The 15,897-nt window shown below is 57.3% G+C and overlaps 1 protein-coding gene across 1 annotated transcript; it reads right to left on the reverse strand.

The window, feature by feature from the left end:
• Positions 1–322: 322 nt before the first annotated feature.
• LOC119094299 (uncharacterized) lies at positions 323–14,213 on the reverse strand. The gene is made up of 16 exons (XM_037217373.1): positions 14,159–14,213; positions 12,358–12,589; positions 11,952–12,058; positions 11,587–11,742; positions 11,022–11,192; positions 9,484–9,648; positions 8,701–9,209; positions 8,264–8,396; positions 7,143–7,243; positions 6,657–6,763; positions 5,000–5,176; positions 2,681–2,725; positions 1,905–2,002; positions 1,278–1,463; positions 586–721; positions 323–519 (listed from the first exon to the last, which is right to left on the reverse strand). The coding sequence occupies exons 2-16, from the start codon at positions 12,530–12,532 to the stop codon at positions 323–325; spliced, it is 2,463 nt and encodes an 820-aa protein (XP_037073268.1). The 5' UTR covers positions 12,533–12,589; positions 14,159–14,213.
• Positions 14,214–15,897: the final 1,684 nt, after the last annotated feature.

Raw genomic sequence — 15,897 nt, forward strand, 5'->3', positions numbered from 1 at the left:
GGGCGGTGCCCACACTTGACAATGTTCATCATGGGAGGCAATAAGGGCATGCGACTGGTAAACACTCAGTGCATACTAAAGCATATATATTTGGCGCACAGCAATAACGTGGCATGGCTTGTACTGTAACTCGCTGTAAAAATACGCGATGGGCGGAGCGCGACTGAGGCAACATGAACACACACCACAACGGCCCTTGTCGTGGCCAGTCTCAGCACAGCCGGGCGATCCGGCTGCAGTAACTGCAGCAGTGCAGTAGCCATCCGCGCAGCCGGGGATGATGTGACGGGTGCGGGCGCAGTGGCGGCGTGTAGCGCCCAGCCTACGGCCGCGGTCCGAGCAGAGGCGCGCTGGCGCCGCCCATCGCGCCTGTCAGGTTCAGCTCGGCCTGCGCCGTCTCCAGACCGGCCACCGAGCTCCCGTCCAGCTTTCCCGCAGCCGGAGGGTCGACACCACCGTCCGCCGCGAACGCGTAGCCAGCCGCGTCCACCAGGCCGCCGACGAACTCGTCCAGGACGTCTGCGGCGGCGCGCCCGGGCGTGCTGGGCCGCTGCTCGGCCTCGGCGACGGGCGCCGCGGCCACGCGCGGCCCCGCGTCCAGCACGACCGCCTCCGCCGGGCCGACCGTGGACTGGCCCGTGTCGGGCGTCGGCTGCGCGCTCGACCGCAGCGCGTACTCGCCGGTCGGGAGTCCCGTCAGAGCTGACTTGTCGGCGTCCATCTGAAAGCAAGCCCATTGAAGCCCATGAAGCCCATGAAAGCAAGCCCATGAAAGCAAGCCCGTCCGTCGGAAACTGCTCACCACACACTTGATTTGGCCAATGGCAGCCCATTTTTACGTTGAGCTTCCGCAGCGTACATACCGACCCCTGATGACGCTTAAGTCCATGTCGTGTTTGTAGCAGGACGGCACGCGTCAGGAGCGGGTGGCGACAGTTTGCACAAGTGCACGCCACAGCCGGTCTCACCGTCAGCAACAGTTTGCGCCGCTGTCACATAACAGCCGGCCTCACCGTCAGCGACAGTGCGCAGCTGTCGCATCACAGCCGGCCTCACCGTCAGCGACAGTTTGCGCCGCTGTCACATCACAGCCGGCCTCACCGTCAGCGACAGTTTGCGCCGCTGTCACATCACAGCCGGTCTCACCGTCAGCGACAGTGCGCAGCTGTCGCATCACAGCCGGCCCCACCGTCAGCGACAGTTTGCGCCGCGGTCACACCACAGCCGGCCTCACCGTCAACGACAGTGCGCAGCTGGCACGTCACAGCCGGCCTCACCGTCAGCAGGACGCCGCCGCTCTGCTGGCCGTCGGCGGCGCACAGCGCCGTCCGCACGTGCTCGCGGAACCTGGCCACCACGGCCAGCATGCTGTCACAGAGCCTCTCGATGCTGCCGCCAGACTGCACCGCCAGTGTGGCCAGCAGCTGGTCGGACGTCATCGGCGGTGTGTGCTCGTCGTCCTCCTGCAGGGGAGAGGAGAGGCGAGGCGGTTACGGCTTGACCACCGCTCAGCCACCAGCCACACCCAGTGGGTCGCTTGGCATAACGTTTTGTTCGAGCGTCCTTGCACAGAAGAACGCTTATGAATCAATGGCGGAAACAAAATGAGTTACGAAAGAAACCCACAAAATAAACCAGTCACGCCTGGCGCCGGTTAGAAGTCATAATTCGGCCAGCGTAAGAGAACCATTTTTTTCAATACTTCCAAGATGTACGTGACCGAAACTTCGGTATCATGTTCCTGACTACTGAGGACAAGTGCCCACTTCGCTCCGATTTCATTTACCTTTGGCTAGACAGTACAGCCAATGTCGAGGAAACGCCAAAGGAAAGCATGCGCGCCCAGCGCCTACACGGGCCAAGGCGCGGCAGGGGCGCTATGGCCGGCGGGGTGACGAACTCACCGGGTCCGGCTCCAGCCGGGGCCGCTTGGAAGGCGGCCGGAGCGGTGTGACGGTCGCCTTGTCGTCTGTCCGGCGCTGTCGGCCACCCCTTCTGCCTGCTGTCGCGGTCAACCCGGCGCCGACACCGGCTCGAGGTCAGACGGCCGCACCGAGGGTCAACACTGCACTGCTTAGCCGCAGCCTCACATGGAAGACGTCGAACGCCTCTAGCCTTGTCACACAACTGCTTAGGGCGAAACAGAGTTTAGATTCCAGCCTCCTGACAGTGCCATCATAACTCAGCAACCGATGTTACTGTGATAATAATCGATCCCAAAACCCAAACCCGAAGCCACCCATGTAAACCATCCAGAATCAATTTTAAATCCAACAGAAAGCATTCGCAGAGAAATGTACACAACGCATTTGTCCAGATGCCACACATCTTTCATGAGCATTGAAAGTATGTTTTGCGGCATTTTGCCACCACCCGTAGGCATCCAGAGGCCCCTTCGAGACGGAGTGACGGCGTTCAAACTGCATTTGATCCGGTTGAACTGGGATTGACTGCACAGGTGAGCCTGGTAGCGATGAGTGGATCACCGCGAGCAGGCACCAGCACGTGAGGGCGGTCCCGTCCCGTCCCGTCCCGTCCCGTCCCGTCCCGTCCCGTCCCGTCCCGTCCCGTCCCGTCCCGTCCTGTCCCGTCCCGTCCGGAGCACTACCTGACACGCCCCCGGCTGAGCTGGTCTAGCCGGCGCTCAGCCGGCGGCGCAGGACACGCTCGCCACACTCACGTGTTCTGGTCGGTGCCTTCTGGGCGGACTTCACTGGCGTGTACACTGCAGAACGGGCGCACTGGTTACTCCAGGCGGGCGCAGCGCAAGCCGTGAGTGGGAATACAGGTTATTCCAGGTCGGTGCAGCACTACCCATGACCGAGCTCCAGTACGGCACATCGTTTAATGTTTTGGTGGCGCGGTGAAATAAACATACTTTACTGAATTTACACATCCATAGAAGGGCATAACACGATTACTGCGTGGAGTGAATAGACTGTTCAGGCCAGACACCTTGACATGCCACGGACTCCTGATCATTTGTGAGAAAAATGTCCACGCCTTGCCAGACATCATAAAAACAGAACTATTTTGCAAACTCTTAAATCCTGATTGGACCAGGTCGCATCGGGAATGGTAGTACCCACGGATGCCTGCATGGCCAAATTTAGATACAAACAGGGTAACGGGAAGGCATGATGCCGAGACAAGCCGGCTTCGGAGGCTTTTCGGGACCCAAGTTCTTTACGGGCCTCAGACTAAACTGAGGTGAATTCTTTTCCGGATAAATCGTACTCAGGCTCTGATAAATATGCACTCCAACCCAGTGGATCACCAAAAACAGTGGACTCTGGTTCAGGCTGCGATGTGAATCAAGCAGAGACTCAAAGATTCTCAAAACCGGGAACGTGAACGCGAACTAGAAATTAAGCTCGAGCCTGAGCTCAAACTAAAAAAATCACCACTACTCAAGCTAATGCGACAGGTATACCGTATAGTGAGAGATTTTAACAGGATAAACCGACGACGCCAAAAGGGTGGCCTCGGCACTGCTGGCGCCAGCAGCTTCACTGACGGCGAGGCAACGTTGACTAGTGATTCAACGATACCAGGTGAACGGAGGGGCAGATGTCAAATTATCCCCACACCCCGGGATTTGGACTAACTTCCTGCGAAATCGCCGGTACATAGTGTAAACCCCCTTGCATCACGACACCCGCGGCACCCCTTGGCTAGGTCGTTGAGTTTCCATGGCTGTTTAACGCTCATACATCCCCCCATGTGCAGCGACATCGAACGTTTGCGATTCATTTGTAGTTCGTTATGCTTCGCTGTGCGACAAGACAGACAGCCGATGGGATTGGTATAGCACTGCCTCAGCCACACCAATGGTTCACAGCACAATGACACGCGGCGTGTCTTTATTATTTTCTGTGATTTCAGTGTATGCACAAACTGACAGCCCCTCCGTGGGGGAATGCTATATTCGTCGTTGCTCGGAAAACCTGAGCGGTATGCTTGCTACATGCTTTCGGAGGCTGGGCCTTTGTGTAACTCATTTCTTTCAAGGCAACTCAAAACCATAATTATCTTACATATGCACATGGCTTCTCATACAAAGGCATCTTACATATGCAGTTGGCTACGTCATATATGGTTTTTCCTACAGAGGTAAAAAATTCCTTCCTGCTTCGTGCTAAACCTCCCTGCTCCATCCCAATGACACCGTAACCGACATCGGCTTCAGACGGCCGTGGGTTCATATCGTGGTTCGTTACGAAGGCTGAGTCCGACGCATGCGCAAATTTCACAGCATCTGTGCAGTGATGTGTCCCTCCCTGGCTAAACCAATACTGACCGACAGATGGGCAGACAGACAAGAAGACATGTGATAGAGATAGTAACCGCAGACGATCGTTGTGAATACAGAACGTTTGATAAGTCCGCACGAGGTGGGTTCCGCAGGCCGCGTTACAATGGCTGATGGGGTAGGCTAGGTGCCGTTAGGACCTTCATCCGATACGGTAGCTATCCCTCATCCAATACATACTCATCCCTCATGCAATACAATACTACCGAATAGTACGCCAGAGTACGGAGCTGGCGAACTCGGCCACGGACTTGAGCTCAATATCCCAGGACGATGACCAATCTGTACGGAGCTGGCGAACTCGGCCATGGACTTGGGCTCAATACCCTAGGACAATGACCCATCTGCTGTGTAAAGGACAAACTCAGCGGCGGACGCGGACGCTAAGAAACCCGCCCTCCCAACTAGGACTCGCCTGCAGCGAAACCGATGAAATCGGACTATGACGTACGTGATGGACGGACTTGGGCGCGAATTCAAAACACCAGGATTCGGATGCCGCCTCGGACCCCGGTTTTTTAGCTTAGATTTATGTCAAACGCCAACACCAAAAAAACCGCGCTGCTCCAGCACACCCTCTCAGCTGAAGCAAACGCCACCTGGCCACCGCCAGCCGGCTGGAGGTGGGCGGCCGCGACGACCCCTGGCCGCCGCCTGGCCGTGTTCGGCCGGCGCCAGCCGTCTCACCGGGTCGCTCGTGGTCCGGGAACTTGCGGAAGTGGCCCTCCAGTCGGATGTAGCCGATGCAGAGCGCGCCGCAGGTGAGGCAGGTGAAGCGGTCCCGCATGGTCTGCGGCAGCTGCCGCTTGGGCTTCAGAGTCGACGCCGGCCGCTCCTCATCGCCCTCACCGGCTGCTGACCCGCCTGCCGACGGAGCGCAAGAGTCAGTCAGGTGTGCCCGAGGACGGGGATGGGACCGTGCCAGGTGCGTCTGAAGACGGGATGGGACCGTGCCAGGTGTGTCCGAGGACGGGGATAGGACCGTGCCAGGTGTGTCCGAGGACGGGGATAGGACCGTCCCAGGCGTGTTCGAAGACAGGGATGGGACCGTGCCAGGTGTGTCTGCGGACGGGGATAGGACCGTGCCAGGCGTGTTCGAAGACAGGGATGGGACCGTGCCAGGTGCGTCTAAAGACGGGATGGGACCGTGCCAGGTGTGTCCGAGGACGGGGATAGGACCGTGCCAGGTGTGTCCGAGGACGGGGATAGGACCGTCCCAGGCGTGTTCGAAGACAGGGATGGGACCGTGCCAGGTGTGTCTGCGGACGGGGATAGGACCGTGCCAGGTGTGTCCGAGGACGGGGATAGGACCGTCCCAGGCGTGTTCGAAGACAGGGATGGGACCGTGCCAGGTGTGTCCGAGGACGGGGATAGGACCGTGCCAGGTGTGTCCGAGGACGGGGATAGGACCGTCCCAGGCGTGTTCGAAGACAGGGATGGGACCGTGCCAGGTGTGTCTGCGGACGGGGATAGGACCGTGCCAGGCGTGTTCGAAGACACGGATGGGACCGTGCCAGGTGTGTCTGCGGACGGGGACGGGACGGTGCCCGGTGCGTCTTAAGACGGGGACGGGACCGTGCCAGGTTTGTCAGAGGACGGGAATAGGACCGTGCCAGGTGTGTTCGAGGACGGGGACGGAACCGTGCCTGTTATGTCCGAGGACGAGGACGGGACCTTGCCAGGCGTGTCCGAGGACGGGGCTGAGTCCTGCGCCTGGCCAAGGAGAGTCCAGGAGACCGGGAATCCCAACAATTACGTCGACTTGCAGGACGTTGATGATGCTATATGATGATAATGATATAATGATGATGATATATAAGGACACGTCGTTGATGATCATATATAAGGACACATCGTCTTATCCCCAAGAGCACACAGTTCAAGTTTCCTACCTTCTTCAGTTAACTGCACACTTGTCCGACGCCTGTTCAAACAATACTTGTTGCGCTCATGGGTGCTTGGTGACAAGCTGGAGAATACACGGGCCCGCTGCCGTGGGATTCGGCCTGGGACTGGACGGGCCAGTGTTGGTCCAGTCGCCGTTCCCGGTCCGTTTCTCGGCCGGAAGCAGCTCACCGCTACCGGTGTGAGGCCCTTCCCTGTCCCGGTCCCAGGTCCGGTCCGCGTCCGGCTTGGGTCCGGGTCCGGGTCCGGGTCCGGGTCCGGGTCCGGGTCCGGGTCCGGGTCCGGGTCCGGGTCTGGGTCCGGGTCCGGGTCTGGGTCCGGGTCCGGGTCTGTGTCCGGGTCCGGGTCCGGGTCCGGGTCCGGGTCCGGGTCCGGGCGCGGGTCCGGAGCCGGATCCCAGTCCCGTCCCAGTCCCGGCTCCGGACGCCGCGCCGCTCACCGCCGCCGGTGTCAGCTCCATCCCGGTCCCGGTTGGCAGCGTCGCCATCCTCCCAGTCCGAGTAGCCGCCGTCAGAATCGTCCAGGTCCGGCGAGTTGAAGTCCAGCCTGCGAGCGGCGGCCGAACGTTACCGGCCAGGACCGCGCGGCCGTCCGCGCCGTGCCGACGGCTCTCCGTCCGGTCAGGGCGAGCCGCCGGCCACGTTGCCCTGCCGCGGCTGACCCGGACCCCGCACAGATCGCTGGCGGCCGATCCCCCGTGCCCGCACTGGAGCCTGTCCGGCGCAATCGTGCAAGACTCCAGCACCGCCACTGTGACAGTCCGCGAGGCGCGGGCAAACTTCGCATCGCACGCACGCACCTCGACCTGGCGTGTCATCTCCCAATCAGACAGCCCACAGGGCTGGTTAGCCAGGGCACCTGCGGGGCGGATGGCTGCGCAGCACAGCGTCGAGTCAGCGTACAGCGAGAGCGAGAGCAGTCTAACCGGTGGATGTGTCTGTAGTCTTTCACCATGTGCTTCGGCGGCTTCGACAAGCGACCAGTTCGGGTTTTCGTCGCGGAACGCTTCCTCTCCGCTTTCTCAGCCTGAGGTAAAAAAACCGGCAAATTAACATGTGTGAAACGTCCAGAACAGCTCCAACAATAGGCAACCAGCAAACGCGTTGAAGGCATTATTCTGCTACATGACACAGCACAGCTGTGTTGACATCACCCGATCGCGCGTTTCGCGAACACGTGGCGAGCCCGCCTTCAGCTCCGGCCGCTCGCCGCCGGTCAGCTGGCGGCCGGGGCTGTTGGCTGTTTGGCTTGAGCCGGCAGGGGGCGCTGGCGCATCAGCGGACAGAGCCCGGCCTCCGGGGGCGTGCGTACCCTCGTCATCTGGTACGCACGCCTCCGGGGGCGTGTGTACCCTCGTCATCTGGTACGCACGCCTCCGGGGGCGTGTGTTCCCTCGTCATCTCTGGCCTCCGGTGGCGTGCGTACCCTCGCCATCTCTGGCCTCCGGTGGCGTGTGTACGCAAGTCATCTCTGGCCTCCAGAGGCGTGGGTGCCCTCATCATCTCTGGCCTCCGGTGGCGTGTGTACCCTCGTCATTTCTGGCCTCCGGTGGCCTGTGTACGCAAGTCATCTCTGGCCTCCAGTGGCGTGGGTACCCTCGTCATCTGGTACGCACGCCTCCGGGGGCGTGTGTACCCTAGTCATCTCTGGCCTCCGGTGGCGTGCGTACCCTCGTCATTTCTGGCGTCCGGTGGCGTGCGCACCCTCGTCATCATCTCTGGCTTCCGGTGGCGTGTGTACGCAAGTCATCTCTGGCCTCCAGTGGCGCGTGTACCCTCGTCATCTCTGGCCTCCAGTGGCGTGTGTACGCAAGTCATCTCTGGCCTCCGGTGGCGTGCGTACCCTCGTCATCTCTGGCTTCCGGTGGCGTGTGTACGCAAGTCATCTCTGGCCTCCAGTGGCGTGCGTACCCTCGTCATCTCTGGCCTCCGGTGGCGTGTGTACCCTCGTCATCTCTGGCCTCCGGCGGCGTGTGTACGCAAGTCATCTCTGGCCTCCGGTGGCGTGCGTACCCTCGGCATCTCTGGCCTCCGGTGGCGTGCGTACCCTCGTCATCTCTGGCCACCAGTCGGCGTCGGCGTCGTCGACCGTTCTGCGCGGTCGGCCGGCGCCTCTGGGCCGGCCCCTGCCGCGGCCCCGGCCACCGCCGGCCCGACCCACGTCGTCCGGATACACCACCCTGTGGCAGCGGCCGGCCGCAGCGTCAACACACGTCAGGCGCCGCCGCCAGAGGGAAGACAACAGGCCGGCGTCAGGGACCAGATGCGTCACAGTTGACTCTATTTCAGTGGGCCAATGAGAGAGGTTTCGGTGCTGCAAATTGCAGACTCGATTTCAGTGCGCCCAAGGGCGGCGCCCCGATGTTGTCATCTACCGTGGCAGCCTATTTGCTAGCGACTGCAACAACAGAACAGAAATTCGCGCACTCGTGCCCACAGGCTGAGCAGGATTTGTACGTGCGGCATGTCGCGCGCGCGATTTACCTGTACACGACGCGCGTGTTTGTGTCGGCGTCGTACAGGCTGTTGCGCGCGTGACTCGGCACGTTTAGCCTGCTCTGCTGGAGCACGGCGGCGATCTGCTTCAGCTGCTCGGCGCTCAGTGGCTGTAGCGACTTGAACGTGTTGCCTTGCTGGACTAGCTGGATGGGGTTGTTGCTGGAGCCGGGCGGCCGTGAGCACGGCGCTGCTCCGCCGCCGCCGCCGCCGCCGCCGCCGCCGCTGTCCTCGGACGCCTCCAGCGGTCGCACCAGGATGCGCAGGCCCGGTCGCGGCTCGATGAAGTCCGGCAGCTGCTCCTCGCCGTTCATCGGCGTCAGGATCACCGGCAGGTCATCGTCATCCTCGTCGGGCTGAGGCGTCGAGGAGGGCGCGCCGCCGGCTGCAGCCGCATTTGCAGTCACAGTCGCAGTCGCACCCGTAGCCGCAGCCGCAGCCGCAGTCCCGGCCGCAGTCCCAGTTGCAGTCGCCGCCGCCGCTGCGCTCGTCGTCTTCTGTCCAAACCCAGAGGGGTAGGGATGGGTCAGACGCGTCCGGGCGCGGGTCGCTGACGCGGGGCCCCGTCGTCAGCTGACCAAGGACATCCGCGGGGTCACATGGATCACATTGGACCAGGCGCCCACACGTATACACGGCCATGACATTCCACACACGGGGGTTATACATGTACGACAGGTGGAAACCAGGTGGCCAATGCCTTCCGATGCCGTGACGCTGGTATGTTCGGCCGGCTGCGTCTCTGGAGCCGGCCGGCGGAGTCCGCCTCACCTCCTGCACAGAGCTGGCCGTGTTGATGACTGTCTTGTTCTTGCTCTTCACAGCGTTCGGCCCCGTGTTGTACACCGGTCCCCGCTTGACCTTAGCCGCCGAAAGGTATCCCCCAGTCACTGGGTCCCTGGGCACCGGCGCCGACGGTGTGGTGGTCCGCAGCACCTGGCAACCGGCGGCACGGGGTTACAGCCAGACATACAGCCGCCAGTGTTGAACTGCAGCCCGACATACAGCCGCCAGCACGGGGCTACAGCCCGACATACAGCCGCCAGTGTTGAACTGCAGCCCGATATACAGCCGCCGGCAAAGAGCCACAGTCCGACACACAGTCACCGGCATAGGGCTACAGCCCGACATACAGCCGCCAGCACGGGGCTACAGCCAGACATACAGCCGCCAACACACAACAAACCCACGACAGCGCTCGTTGGGTAATGCTTTGAACAACATACTGTGGGGAAACACAGTAGGGAAACAACGTAGGGAAACACAGTTGCTTCACTCTCGCAATGTCAGGACGGCATCAATACGCCACGTATAGGCCAACACGACTGATGTTATGACAATCATACCACACCAATCAGCAACCACACTGCCCAACGTGCCATGTGGCGAACGTCCACCACATTTTAGCTTTGCTGCTGCTGAATCTGATGCGCTCAATTGCGTAGCCGTCCTGTGGATCTACCGCTGGATCTGAAGGGCTCACCTGCACAGCCGTCATGTGGATCTACCGCTGGATCTGATGGACTCACCTGCACAGCCACCCTGTAGAATCTGCTGCTGAATCTGATAGGCTCACCAGTGCAGCCATCCTGTGGATCTGCTGCTGGATCTGACTGGCTCACCTGCACAGCCATCCTGTGGATACTGCTGCTGGATCTGACGGGCTCACCTGCACAGCCGTCATGTGGATCCTGCTGCTGGATCTGACTGGCTCCACCTGTGCAGCCATCCTGTGGATCTGCTGCGGGATCTGACTGGCTCACCTGTGCAGCCATCCTGTGGATCTGCTGCTGGATCTGACTGGCTCACCTGTGCAGCCATCCTGTGGATCTGCTGCTGGATCTGACTGGCTCACCTGTGCAGCCATCCTGTGGATCTGCTGCTGGATCTGACTGGCTCACCTGTGCAGCCATCCTGTGCTGCTGGATCTGACTGGCTCACCTGTGCAGCCATCCTGTGGATCTGCTGCTGGATCTGACTGGCTCACCTGTGCAGCCATCCTGTGGATCTGCTGCTGGATCTGACTGGCTCACCTGTGCAGCCATCCTGTGGATCTGCTGCTGGATCTGACTGGCTCACCTGTGCAGCCATCCTGTGGATCTGCTGCTGGATCTGACTGGCTCACCTGTGCAGCCATCCTGTGGATCTGCTGCTGGATCTGACGGGCTCACCTGTGCAGCCATCCTGTGGATCTGCTGCTGGATCTGACGGGCTCACCTGTGCAGCCATCCTGTGGATCTGCTGCCGGATCTGACGGGCTCACCTGTGCAGCCATCCTGTGGATCTGCTGCTGGATCTGACTGGCTCACCTGTGCAGCCGTCCTGTGGATCTGCTGCTGAATCTGTCGCGCATCACCGGCACGCACGCGCGGCGTCATGATCTCGCGCGTCTTGGCCAGCAGGCCGGGCATGCCGACGGGCCGGTCAGCGTCCACTGGCGCCGCGTCCTTGTCGTCGACGACCTCGAACGTGTACGTCACCTGGCCACCAGGAGATCGGCGTCGTTACCGCAGACACGAGGCTTTGTCGCCGGCAACACCGGGCGCCTGCCTGCCTCATCGGCCAGCCGCCGCTACTTCATGCTGGAATACAATCGAGAATCGGCCGATCGAGGCACAGCCTACACTGTACGAGCTGTAAGGCGTGGCAAGGCGGGCACTGTACGACCCTGTCGCCAGTGATGCCCCGGCCCAAGCTGCGTCCACCCCGCTGGCAGGCCACAATGGACCTTCGGAGCGAGCCAGGAAAGCAGCCAGCGGGCGGCTGCGCTGGCCCGTAGAGCGCCGTCTGATGACGGTCAGGCAGCACACAGGGCCGGCGGCGCCACCGGATCACACGGCCTCAGCCGCTGGGCGGCCCAAGCCCGGCGCCCACCTTGTGACCGCCCACCGACTGGTCCACCAGGCTTGGCTGCTCGTTGAGGTCCAGCACGACGGAGGAGGCGAGCGAGGCCACCTCCTGGGCGGTGCTCCGCTCGCCGACCGACGGCCGCCGCTCCCGCACAGGCTCCGGCCCCAAATCGGCCACCTCCTGCGGGTCACGCAACCGTAAACACAGCATCCGACCTGAGGCCTATTTGTAGCAACACAGCGAGATCCCGCGGCGCCTGGGCCGCCTGTTGGCAACAGTAGCCAGGCGGATGTTGCGCCCGCTGGTCAACGTGGAGTCGGCTCCCGTACCGTATCGATGGGCGCTGCAGCGGCGGCCAGCAGCTGCTGGTAGTCGATGCCGAGCGCGGCGGCCTGGCTGGGCGTGAGGTGCACTGTTTGCTGCTGGCCGGCCTCATCCTGTAGCACGGCCAGCACGCCCTCCCCATCCTCCTCCAGCGGTTCCTCGTCCCCCACCTCTGCTGACACACCACAAACACAGGATCAGCAACCACTATGTCTGTGCCATTATGCCATTATGCCATTCATGACATCCATGCAGTGAACATGGGTGTGGTCCATGGATCCAGGGTTAATACCGCATGCTTGCTCTGTAGATCTAGCAAACTCTGGACACTCTGGCACAGCTCTCATCATTCCACAGTCAATTAAATAACTTATAAAATACTTGAAAAGCACACATCAGCAGGGAATGCTATTGCAAAGCAAATGGCAAACTTGATCACCCAGTCAGGCAGTGCATGCCAGAGGGGCTTACCCAGCCTCTGTGCATCCTGAATCATATCACTGGCTGGCTCAACCTCCCCTCTGTCATCAGCCAGCTGCACCAGTGCCTGCTGCAGCACATCCTCGCTGATGTCGCCGCCACCCTCCAGGCCCTCCAGGTACACTGCCTGGCCATCCACCAGGAACATGCGCTGGCTGCCAGTCATGGCAGTTGCGCTGCCAACAGCGCAGCCAGTGCTGTAAACCCTTGCAGGCTGCTGCACCTGGCAACAATTACCTAGGTTGCAGTGCACTGCATGACTAGCAGTGTCAGGGCCTGGAAAACAGTGCACCATCCAGGGAATCAGCAAAATACATTGGGAGGCAGTTCTACAAAAATTACTTCTCCAACAATTAAAATCAAGGTGATATGAATAACAATACATCACTAAGCCATAAGCCAAAAACCAAAATCAAGTGTGCAAACTTATATCAGGTAAAATTTAAGTTAATGATAGGGAGCAGACTGGTCCAGCAAAAGGGAAGAGATGACCTTGTCACAATTCTAGAGTGATGAAAAAGCCAACCTTCACCACATTTTGCTAAATTCTGACAATTTGAAGTACACATGGAACTCTCCAACCCTGTTTGCTACTCAACATGGTGGATTTTTCAGTGCTTAAGTATAGCATGGCATGCCTCTTTTGCCATGAGTGTCAGTTTGAACATATCAATAAGCACAAGTACATGGGGACCAAATGTTAAGTATATCATTGGCTAATGTATGTGAGCTTAGTTGCAGTTTGATATTTACATTCAGATTCCTAAACAAATTTTCAATACTTATATCTACCTTAGAACATATTCCATAAGTAGGAAGCATATATGTCCATTTGAACCCCTATGTGACTGAATACAGGCAAAGTTTAACTTTGTGGTCCCTTCAGCAGCCTGCCACCACCTTGAAACAAAATGCCTTAACTCTCAGGAAGGCTCTATATCAGCTGCTTACCAAATATCCATTATTATGTTGTTACCATTTATCTAGAAGCACCAAAGCAAGAATAGGTGGCAAATACATGTCAAGCATAGAACACAAAAATATGAATGTTATGTCAAATAAAATTTGCACTAAGTTTGACTCTTGTATAAAGTCACATGTTTCTTGATTCAAAAGTATGAGGATAGGGTGTGGGAGTTGATTTTAGAGTATATAGATGAGGGCCTGGGGTTCATTTGGGCCATTGTGTTGGATCACAATTATCTGAGGAAAGGCTAAACAGGAAAACAGGCAAAACCTGACTAAAAATTTACTAAAAACCTGATGACCCCAAAAACTGACCCACCTTCCCTCCAAAACACATGGTAACTGCATCTAATCTTTGTCTTTATGATATGTTACATGTTAGACATGATAAAGCTATACCGTGATTCATGGTGACATGCATACATATAGCCTGTAGGTATCAGGAAATAGACAAGGGAAGGGCTAAAACAGCAGTGTCCCCCCCCCTCCCAGACAAGGAGTTAACATAAGATACTAGGTGATCTTGCAGGATTTTTTTAACAAACTGGCATGATGTTGGAGAACATATGGTATTTCCCTGGGGTAAATTTAGAGTATATGCCCAGTCAGCTATGATCATATGACATGCAATGTGTACATTGACTCTCCCCCTTCTCTCCCACACCTAGCTAAAAAAAATAGGTACAGTAGAAGCTGGTTGAGTGATCATCGACATTTGTACCTGACGTTGCAAAGGCACGTTTCACACCAATCGGTAGAGATGTGACATTAAATACCATAAATCATCATAAAGGATCAATATCTGAGTGACATATCATGACCTTACCTTCAAACTTTGTATTACGATGATGAGGGGACACGCCGGCCCGTAACGCTGATTCCTCAACACTTAATACATACATACGAATATACAGACATTATAAATCAAGGTCATCCCGCCGGATCAAGGCCAGCGTTTTCTTTTTGACGGTGGCGCTTTTACGTAGCAGTCGTAGCTAGGTCGTGGCGGCTAAATATGATGTTTCGTGTGATAGAAATATGACGTAGGAAAGTGGTGTATGCCGGATGCCCAATTCATACTTAAAGTGCAGTAAACTGCAAATAAACAACTAAAGCCATATATTTGAAGCCCAGCGAGCGATAGCCACTAGGCGCTACATCTGTACTTTGAATAACATTTTGTATGTTTATGAAAGAGAATTGGGTGGCCTTCTACCCGCACAATACTAAAAGAGTTTATCTGCGGATTTTCTTTTGAACTAACAAGTGTTTTGCTTAATGCGTTACTTCAACTTAACATCAGTGCGAGACCCCATGAACTGGAGTATCCCGAGCTTTAAGTGTGGTGCAGCACCGCTAACCAGGGAATTTCTCGTTTTTTCACGGCATTTCAAAACCTATGAGCTCTAAACGTTACCGGATATCAAGTCAATCGAGATAAAAGATAAGTAAGGTGGCCTAACGTATTGCGATCGATATAAGTCTGTTTAGTATGAATGTACACATAACTCGAGTATTATGTTTGTCGACAAATATCGAGTAACCCTTTACGACCTCTGAAGATCAAACCACTGGATACCCTACAAAAAGGGTGGGGAGCAAGCAGCAGTTTGATATTCATGTTTAGCAGAATTAGCCAACCCCTTCGATTGCAATGAAACTTACACCAAAGATAGCCCAAGGTGTACGGACATATTACGGACCGCAATGTGAGGCAGCGATTGGTTTGACCTCCAGATGTCATAAAAGTCACCCGTTAAATGTCGACAAACAATATGCATGTCACATATCATTCGATCCGGCATTAAGATGGAGTACATTTTTTTTTAAAGTCCTTACCCAAGCATATTGAAGGACAGCAGACTTTCTTATACACCTATGAGTTTTCGTGTATTACAATTTCCCCACAAACTTCGACACGCGACACAACGAACTGGAGTCTCCACCCGATCGATTGTCTTTAAAATCTCCACCTATCTGGACCATCCAAGATAGCGAGGGCACCTCTTGGTTTTTCACGGGGTACCACAAACTGTGACCTAAAGAGGTCACCGCACACTAGATCGGTATTCCCCATCGACAAATATACCACGGGATACCGGATGATCAGCGCAAACTGATATGTTGAAGCCGATTCAAACCTGTTGTGATAGAATGCGCACACCAAATGCATCAAAGTTTCCAGAACAAAAATAAGTTAGCCAAACCCGGGATGAAGTCCGGTCAGGCCATGTGGTAACTTTGCGCAGGCAAGCATAAATGACACATCTGCAGCCAATAATGCAAAAGCGAGTTGAAGGGTGCCCATTGCGGTATGGAATGGCGCTGAACTCAAAATGTTAACTTATAAATGTCTGGAAATAATCAGCTTCTGGCGCCATGCATTATTTCCCGTCGACTTTCACACAGGGCCCTGCCACCTGGCAACTTCTGATCAAGACCGCTGACTAGTACCGGTAGCCCGCTGAGGGGAGTTGCGCGCTGGCGGGTGCCGGCGGCCTGCTGAGGGGAGGAGTGGTGCGCTGACATGTGCCGGCGGCCCGCTGAGGGGAGGTGCGCGATGAC

This window comes from Pollicipes pollicipes, unplaced genomic scaffold, assembly GCF_011947565.3.
Source record: "Pollicipes pollicipes isolate AB1234 unplaced genomic scaffold, Ppol_2.1 Scaffold_4002;HRSCAF=4701_pilon_pilon_pilon, whole genome shotgun sequence".
NCBI lineage: Eukaryota > Metazoa > Arthropoda > Thecostraca > Pollicipedomorpha > Pollicipedidae > Pollicipes > Pollicipes pollicipes.

Excerpts from the sequence above, each read along its gene's own strand:
- LOC119094299 (XM_037217373.1), bottom strand. The coding sequence starts at position 12,532 with ATGACTGGCAGCCAGCGCATGTTCCTGGTGGATGGCCAGGCAGTGTAC. Across the intron at positions 8,397-8,700 it reads AACACGCGCGTCGTGTACAG|GGTGGTGTATCCGGACGACG; the intron begins GTAAATCGCGCG and ends CCGCTGCCACAG. Across the intron at positions 6,764-7,142 it reads GACTACAGACACATCCACCG|GCTGGACTTCAACTCGCCGG; the intron begins GTTAGACTGCTC and ends CGCCGCTCGCAG.